Raw genomic sequence first — 10,000 nt, 5'->3', positions numbered from 1 at the left:
TTGCTCTCCCTTCAGCTGTCCATCATTCTACAGTGTGAGAGCAGCTTTGGCCCTTAATGATTCTGCTACTGTTTCAGCCCTGCTGACTGAGACCCATTTGGACTGCTAGGGGTCCAAGACATTGCCTGGTTAACACCAGACGATCTCACAAGTGAGATCATCTGGAAGCTCCCTATGCAATTTCTCATAGGAAAAGTGTGGTTTATGACTGCCCATGGATGTTTATTGGGTGTTAGGAATGTGTCATTTGCCATATATACGTAGCCCAAAGCCAATCGTGTCAGTTATATAGTACGTATATCTATTCAAACAAATTGCTGTCATTACCTTTCCACCCCTTAGAGATTAGAGCCCAAGATGTGGTACCCTCGCTGAGGGATAGAATCCATGCTGTCTTTCAGATCGGAACGATTGTGCAAAGCAGCATTAAACTTCCTATGCTACCTGAGATTTTGAATGCATTCCACTGTCCTAACTCAGTGTTTCTCAAAGTGGGGCGCAAGCCCCCCTGGGGGGGCGCGGAGGCATTGCAGGGGGGGCCTGTGACATCCGATTTTGGAAATGATTTCCTCTCTCCAATAAGCAATACATTTTAAGCCCTCACCAACGTTATATTGTAAATTGTCATGAATTTGAATAACATAGGGAAGGCGAGTAATGCTGTTGCTTGGGGGGGCTCGGACGCATGCAGATCCTCCGCAAGGGGGGAATGATGGGAAAAGTTTGAGAACCACTATCCTAACTCCTGTCCTTGACCTGTGCTTGTGGCCTCACACTTCACTGACATCTTGACTCCATGGAGAAAACAATCAAGTTTCCCACCTTAAAGAAGATATGAAACAAATATTCATCTATTATTCAAATTAAATATTTTGCCTATTTCTAAAACATCAATCCAACTTTAAATCAATTTTCCAGGCATAACTTGTTAGAACGGCAACTTAAAACTGCGACTCAGGTGTGACAATTTCCACAGGGCCGATTGACTCCCTCGTCTGCTAGTATGGCTGAATGCGGAAATAACATACATTTGATGGACCCATATCTCATAAAGGAACCAAAATTCGGATACAAACATCAACATGTCGAAAGAACACACCTCTAACATTACGTGAAAAAACTCAAGTTGATTTTAAGCCATACACGCTATAGAGGCTCTCTGTGATTGTGCACCTCCCGTAGCCTATGCTACCCTATAGAAGTCCCCATTTACAGCACAGGTCCAGGATCGGCAGGCACAAAACAGCCATCGCTCGTACTACATTCTGATAATTATTAAGATGATATCAATCAAATGACACAACAGTGTATGCTTGTGGTAAACTGGAAAATGTTGAAACATGCCTGTTTCGCAGATTATGGAATGTGGCTGCTGCGCTCTGTCTTTGACATGTTGAAACCTAGCGAACTGGCACTTTCAGTCAGCCTACTCTATAAACGTATGATGAGGCCTAATATCATGGTTTTAATATAATCTTAATAAACAATGGCATTATACCCATTATTATTATGCTGACAATTTGGAAGTCGGTAGGCATTTTTTGACACAGATGTTCGTGCTCAGATACAGGGGCAATTGTTGCATAACGCAATAACTCCACGACCGACGGCCATGGATAGAGTCATAACTACACAGAGGTTCGTGCTCGGATGGAGGGGTGATTTCGTTGCATATAAAGCAATAACTCCACGTCCGACGGCCATGGAGTCGTAACTAAACACAGCCTCGACCCGCAGCGCATTGTTCGAGGACCCTTGTTAGTACTAGGCTGCTACCGTACAATGCAATGACAGAGAGGAATAGCATCTAAATAGCATGCTGCTATCCTGCTAATGTGGCTGTCGGCCAAACTCACCCGTCTTCGAGTAGTAGCTAGAGATACCCGTCTGCACACCTGCTATCCATAGTTGGGACTGCTTGAAGTAATAGTCTAGGAGTCTATTTCTGTGTCCACAGTCTCCAGATTTTTTTAGGTAAACAACAGGAGGGGTGGAAATGCCCGGAGCACAACATTGATTTTGAGGTCACTTCAAAAATCAAGCCGATGCCTCCGTACACTATCAGCGCTGTTTTGACTTCTCCTTGTCAGCGTCAGTTCCAGTATTTTTGACTTAAGGAAACTTGTGAAGAGAGATGCCTTCAGTGAAGCTAGTACTTGTTGCAACCTGCACCATTTGGACCGCCACGAACACAATATTTTCCACTGTGCTTTGATTTACTAGCCATAGACGCCGCCATTGACTACTATAACTTTGTGGGTTCAGAGTTGGACTGTGTCAACCATATGACGTCACGCATAAGACAATAAATTCACACTACTACTGGACAAAATATTGCTCCAGGCTTTTGAGCACGTTTTAACATGACTTCCCGGATAAATTATTTCACACACATCTCGTTTTAATCACAAAGCTCTGAACTTTTGTAATCAGCAACAAAAACTGTAAAATTCCAACTATTAATATTCATGTCATATATTCTTTAAGGTGTACATTTCCCCCATTAAACACCCCAATTGCAAATGAGAAAATTACCTGAAATATTGAAATATTGAATTTAAACATCTGTTTATGATGTCATCACGTGGCCACAAGCACAAGGGAGGATGGGACTTAGGATAATGGAAAGAATGCTCCATCAGCCTCTCTCATTTCTTCTCACATTCTTTCTTTCATTCTTCTCTTCCTTCCATCGCCCCATTGTTCCATCCATATCATCCATCTGTGTGAGTACAGCCTTGTTGCCCTTGAGGGTTCAACATTGATTCACCCTGTCTCACCGAGGGACAATTTCAACCACTAGGGTCCTCAATTGTTCTCCCCCCCCCTCATTTCCTTTCATTTTCTCCCCCTTTGTCTCATTTTCTGTCCCTTCTTTTCTTCTCACTCCATCTTCCCATTGCTTCTTCCGCCATCATCCTTCCATGTGTGTTCACACTGTCTATTCTGCAGTGTTAGTTCAACAGTTAGAGAGTAGAATCAACCGTAGGCTTGTAAAATTCAACTCTGAAAGTGTTGACTAGACACTTTAAAATACACCGTGCACCTTGGCGATTCAAGCCCATTTACCGCACCAGGAGGGCCAGATTGAGCCGTAATTGCCAACCTCTGGATCTGGGTTGCCTCTGCTCCACAGTCATCTATTAGGGTGCGCGCACACACACACACACACACACACACACACACACACACACACACACACACACACACACACACACACACACACACACACACACACACACACACACACACACACACACACACACACACACACACACACGCGTGCGCATGTATGTGTACTCACACAAGCAAAACTTTCAATGACCAATACACTCTCATCACACAAACTGAATCAGTCTAAATGCCGCTGCATGACACCGCCCCCTCTGCCTTCCGATCGCCACACTCCAGATGCATGTAGTTTCTCTGATGATTCATCTCCTGGTTCAGTCCAGGGAATAAGCCTCGTTTACACCACTAGCAGTGTTGCCAGATGTGTCTGATCAAACCCCGCCCAAACGGTTCTAAAAAAAAACCCTGCCAAAATGCGCTAAATTCCGCCCAAATTCAACAAATTGCATTGTTTTCTGGGGGCACAAAACTGCAGGAAAAAAAGCCAAATGGCCAATTTTTCCTGTTTTTACCCGCAGACGGCTATTTCAAGCAGCCCAATTGGGCGGATAACTGCCCAATCTGGCAAAACTGACCACCAGTACGCCAAATTGAGCCATGATGGCCGACCTCTGACATTAGAGTTGCTCTCCTCCACACTCACGCATTGTGGTACTGTGATTCTGCCACTGACCGCCATGATGCCCCATCATATCTCTACCCTCTGTCTTCCTTTCACCGAACTCCTTTTCTTCCTTCCTTCCTTTTCCTCAAATTTCTTCAGCATTCCTTCCCTGCGCGTATAGCTTAGCTCTGATGATTCAGTCCAGGGAATGAAGTTGATGATACACATGATACAAATTTAAAGCAATTTACCTGCATTTCCCTTCCTTTTCCTTTACTTCTTCATTTTCATCCATTTTCCTTCTGTTTGAGTACAGCCCAGTGCTGATTCATCCCCTGATCCACTCCAGTGAATAAGGATGGCAAATTGAGCCGTAATGGCCGACCTCTGACATTAGAGTTGCTCTCCTCCACACTCACCTATTGTGGCACGGCTCTGCCACTGACCACCATGATGCCCCATCATATCTCTACCCTCTGTCTTCCTTTCACCGAACCCCTTTTCTTCCTTCCTTTTCCTTCCATTTCTTCCTTTTTCTTAAATCTCTTCATCCTTCTTCTGTGCGCGTACAGCAGTGCTCTGGGGATTCATCCACTGATTCACTCCAGGGAATACATGTAAGCCTTGTTAACACCACTAGGAAGCCAAATTGAGCCATAATGTCTGACCCCTGGCATTGAGTTGCTCTCACAAGCACACACACAGCCACAGACACACACCCAAGCAGGCACGCACGCACACACACACGCACGCACGCACACATACACACACATACAAACACACACACGCACGCACACACACACACAGACACACGCGAGTGCTCACACAAACAAAACTTTCATTGACCAATACGTACACCAGAAGGTCAAATTGAGCCGTAATGGCCAACCCCTGGCATTCAGTTGCTTCTCCTCCACAATCACCCGCAATGGCACGGCTCTGCCACTAACAGCCATAATGCTGCACCACATCATTGATCTATGATCACCGGCCGCTGCCAGCTTGCTTCAGTAGCCTCCTCTCTTTCGTTATCATCCAGTTTGGCATCAGAATACTCTAGCGGTCTATAAAACGACCCTAAGCAGTTTTCTCTGAAGCTTAAAATAATGTTTCTGTGGCTCATCAACTTGCATAAGGGTGAAAGGCACCTTTAAGTTCAGTTTTGTCCCTGTTCCATGGGCTGTGTAACTGCACTGAGTAAGTTTGGGTGAGTGGGACGTGCCTCTTCAGTTCCCTTAAGGACAGACAATTCAGCCTCCAGCTTGCAGGGCCGGACCGAAACTAAAGCTACTTAATATTGTTTCACAGTAATCATCCAGGATCGAAGCTGTGCCATGAGTCATCTTATAGACATTCATGTTATATTTATTACCCCCGCGGTTGTTTGTCTGTCTGTTTGTCTGTCAGCTGGGCTTACACTATGCGACTTTTGCCCTGATTTTACCCCGATTTGGCACTTGCGCGACTTTTTGGGAGTCGGGGCGATTTCTTACTCAATCGCAGGTCATGAGCCTCGCATCGTGCAGTGTACATGGAGTAATGACAAGCGATTTCACCTCACGATTGTGCAATCGCAGGGTCGCAAGAAAATCAAAACTATTTGAAATCCTGGTCGTGCGTAAATCGCACAGTTAAAGCAGTGCTGCGACCCGATTTGACACTTCACATGCACAAATGAATAGGGCCGTGCGATTTGCTGTTGAGCGCGACCTCATCTCCACCTCAGGTGCGCATGTTCCCTCCTCTGCAGACCGGGGAAACATGTCTGTCGCGTCGCGCAGTGGAAGCATTTGGCTCGCATCCGACTGTCGGCTCGTATAGTGTGAGGACGTGAGTCGTGAGATGTGAACTTTTAAATAGTGAAATTCCATCGTGCAGTGTGAGCAGGAGCTTAATACCCACGAGCGAAAATATCGCACAGTGTATGCCTGGCTTTAATGTCCCACAGAAAAGACCGGTTGTATCAAACTGGCTAGGATGATGCAGCCCCTTCATATCTGCAAAGAATTGTCACTGAATATGAATATGAAATACATTAAAATGTGTGTTATTGACAAGAGATGTTTTCTTCACCTACTATGTGCAGGTCCAGCGGACTATGTATAAACATCGGAGACGGTTGCCGGTTCAAGCCCCGCTCTGCCTGAACCCAACGTTGAGCAAGATACTTAACCCCAAGTTGCTCCTGGTGGCAGGGTAGTTGCCTTCGTGGCAGGTTGAATGGGTGAATGTGAGGCATACAATGTAAAGCGCTTTGAGTGCTCGAAGTCCATATACCTATATGCCATTCTTAAGTGGTCTTGTACTGCTGTGAGCAGTGCACGTCCACCCTAGATTGACTTCACTGATTGTACGTGTGTAGTTCCTGAGCTGTCTTTCCCCGCTGGCTGAATATCCAGCATTGGAGTTGAGTAGTATTGCACTGCATGTGATTCTTAAGTTGTCTTATTGTTCTGTCTGCAGGTCCACCCCAGATTGACATCCAGCCCAAAAGCCAGAAGGCCACGCAGGGTCAGACGGTCACCTTCCACTGCGGTACCACGGGGAACCCCCAACCAGCCGTCTTCTGGCAGAAAGAGGGGAGCCAGGTCAGATACATGCACGCACGCATGCACGCACGCATGCACGCACGCATGCACGCACGCACGCATGCACGCACGCATGCACGCACGCATACACACACACACACAGACGCACGCATGCCTGCACACACACACACACACACGCACGCATGCACGCATACACACACACGGACGCACGCATGCCTGCACACACACACACACGAACGCACGCACACATGCCTGCACACACACACACTCAGACACAGACACAGACACACACAGGCAACTCCATAAGGGCTGACCTGAGCTGCCACTCACACACTGTAGCCCATGCAGTGTATTTCCCTCCTTGTGTTTTTGGGTTTTGCAAGGAACGTAGCAATACTGCGGAAAGATGAAATGCTGTCCTCTTGGCTGTGTGTGTAGTGTGTGTGTGTGTGTGTGTGTGTGTGTGTGTGTGTGTGTGTGTGTGTGTGTGTGTGTGTGTGTGTGTGTGTGTGTGTGTGTGTGTGTGTGTGTGTGTGTGTGTGTGTGTGTGTGTGTGTGTTTGCGTGTGTTTGCGTGTGTTTGCGTGTGTTTGTGTGTGTGTGTGTGTGTGTAACAAACAGAGTGATGCAATCATTCGTTCCACTGAGCGCAGATTTTTCTCTGTATATTGCTAATGGCAGCAGGTAGTGCTGTGGTGCTAGTTTCCATGTACCGAGGATAAAAATACAAAAACATATCTGTGAAATAAGCTTAAATTACCCCCGGCTTTTTGCCTTTGTGGTGTCACACTGGACAGTCTAGCCACTCTCCTTTTCACACAAAATGACTGCATGAACAGCCTCCGCACTCGTTTATCCAGTGTCGCTAACAGCTTTGGCCGGGCCCGGGACAAAATCACATAAAAAGGGCCCTCCCATCAATACATACATTGCAATGAGGAAGTAATTCTGGGCCATCACCTCTGCCTGGGCCCGGCACAGCAGACCCCCTTTGTCCGTCCCCCGCTCTCGGCTCTCTTGCTCGTTACATTCATTTACATTCAGCAGAGCTGCTCTCTTGTCCGGAGCGCCACACAATGGATTGGGGACAGTGAATTAGACAGTCCCCCTGGAGCGCTCTGAAGGGCACTTTGGCCACGCATGAGGGTGCAGGAGAACTCTAATTATTCACACACCGCCCCACACACACTAACACGTTTCCCAACTGGGGGAGTCGGGGAATCGAATCCGCAGCCGCCCCAAGACCTCTGGAGACCAACCATAAGGTCATAGCTGCCCCATCGTTATTGCCCATCATCATGCTGCAGTTACCTTGGTTGCACCTTGGTTACCAGGTCGTTGCCATGGTTACCTGGTCATTGTCATGGTTACCTGGTCATTATTTAGGGCCATTTCTCTGGCCATATTATTTCACACATCCAGTCCTCTAGGGTAGAAGAGAAGAGAAGAGAAGAGAAGAGAAGAGAAGAGAAGAGAAGAGAAGAGAAGAGAAGAGGAGAGGAGAGGAGAGGAGAGGAGAGGAGAGGAGAGGAGAGAAGAGAAGAGAAGAGAAGAGAAGAGAAGAGAAGAGAAGAGAAGAGAAGAGGAGAGGAGAGGAGAGAAGAGAAGAGAGCAAAAACTATGCATGTACAAAGTGAACTATAATGAAATTAGCAAACTTATCATCGATCGTACTAGCTCCATAATCCCTTTTGGCCTCTTGAAGTCAAAAATCTGTATTGCCAAACTACTAACCCCAACTCCGATGAAGTTGGGACGTTTGGTAAACAGTGAATAAAATCAAAATGCTATCATTTTCAAAACACTCAATCTATTCATTAGATGGAGAATAGTGAAAAGACAACATATTAAGTGTTAAAACCGAGAAAAAATATTGTTTTGGGGGAGATATGTACTCATTTCTAATTTGAGAAATCCAACACGTCTCAAAAGAGTTGGGACGGGGACAATAAATGGCAGCAAATGTCGAGGAAGACTAAAAACAAAACAAAAGACAACACTTAACAGTTAAATTCATTAACCGATGAGATGATTTTATATAAAAAACAGTGTTAATTCCTATCTTGGACATGATTTCACCAGCTTAAATGGTGGGTGTATTCCTTGTCATGTTTTGCAATGTTTTCCTTTCTGTAGTGCTTACAGTGTGACAGGTCTTGACCAAAAACCTACCATTTTATCACATGCTGGTCCTTATGATGGAGCCAAACTGTTAAAACATAGTAGAGAATGCAATTTGACCTTACTATGTGGCAGTAATCGAAGATCTCCCTTCAAAATATAATGCATGAGTGCCTTTTCATGCTGTTTAAAACCCATTTATACCATTCAGCACTGTATTTAACTCTACAGATGAGTGAGAACATCTTAACCAATGCACTACTGCATCCGCATGCCATCATGGAGGCTGACTTTTGAAGCTAGCACTAACACAAGTTGGATGGTCCATTTTCACTGTAGCACAGGATGTGCAATGCTCTATTATTGTCAAAAAGAATGGACTTCTACAACTTCTGCTGACTTCTGTAAGCAAAGGACAATTTCCCATGTCTTCTGGGTCTATTTCAAGTGAGCTCAGGTGCTTAGGAGAATGTTAAACCCCTGTGTCATTTTCATGCATTAAGCATTCTTAATATGGTCAATTTTCAATAGCTCTAGCACTCCAGGAATTAGAGTGAGACTACAGCCAAAATATTTCATGATGTCATGAACCTATACAATGATTTTATTAACAAAAATATGTCTTATATACACTCAATCGTGGTAAATCAAAGGGAATTCAAAAATGTATGTAATAACTATGGTAATTATTCCCTTTGCATCTTTAATTCTGAGTGACTCAGCCTCTCTGTGATGATCTTATACCTGGACACCTATATTGTCCGTCAGTACAATTCATTTTGAAATGTTCTTCTTTGTTGTTTTATCTTATTTGGATGTTTACTAAATTTCACTGATCCCCGTCCCAACTCTTTTGAGACGTGTTGGATTTATCAAATTAGAAATGAGTACATATGTCCCCCAAAACAATATTTTTTCTCGGTTTTAACACTTAATATGTTGTCTTTTCACTATTCTCCATCTAATGAATAGATTGAATGTTTTGAAAATGATAGCATTTTGATTTTATTCACTGTTTACCAAACGTCCCAACTTCATCGGAGTTGGGGTTTGTACATAGTAAATTACAATTTGTGGTTGCTCAGTCCATAACTACATTTGTTGTTTGCTATGCAATTTCCCATTGCCAACTACTGAAGTTGCTAACTGGCTAACAACTATGGAAATACACCCCAGATCAGGAAGTGTCAGCGGGACCAACAGTACCCAGTGCCCTGGCAAGGTCTTACTTGTGACAGAGCACAATATTACTCTGATTCACCTTTGGCTAAGGCCCGCCCTAAAATGCTATTTGACCAATCACAGCGCAGCAAAGGGATGAGGTCGGACAGACCTCAGACAGTTTGACAGCGCTCCGTTGAACTCAATGCAGAATCATGTGTTTTCAAGTCGGTTTTAGCGAGATATTACGGTCATATTATTATTAAAACATGATTGGAAATTGTGCCTGGTGACAAATGTGTATGTTTCCCCGCTAGGTAATCGCTTTCTCCTTTCCCTAAAACCGGTCTAATGCTACTAGCAGCTGGATAGTCTGCCTTGAAGGGTCTCGGCATCTTCACACTCAACTAGAAAGCAGAATACTCAAAAACATA

At 44.8% G+C, this 10,000-nt stretch overlaps 1 protein-coding gene across 1 annotated transcript in view; it reads left to right on the top strand.

Annotated features, from left to right (window-relative positions):
- Positions 1 to 10,000, top strand: part of LOC134455303 (roundabout homolog 2-like) — a 150,041-nt gene that overhangs the window by 72,179 nt on the left and 67,862 nt on the right. The window contains exon 8 of the mRNA XM_063206325.1: positions 6,200 to 6,324. Within this exon, the coding sequence (XP_063062395.1) occupies positions 6,200 to 6,324 (125 nt within the window). The remainder of the gene's footprint in view (positions 1 to 6,199; positions 6,325 to 10,000) is intronic.

This window comes from Engraulis encrasicolus, chromosome 9 (genome assembly GCF_034702125.1).
Source record: "Engraulis encrasicolus isolate BLACKSEA-1 chromosome 9, IST_EnEncr_1.0, whole genome shotgun sequence".
Classification (NCBI taxonomy): Eukaryota; Metazoa; Chordata; class Actinopteri; order Clupeiformes; family Engraulidae; genus Engraulis; species Engraulis encrasicolus.
The sequence above is the reverse complement of the archived record's forward strand: the minus strand, read 5'-3'. Positions and strand labels throughout refer to the sequence as shown.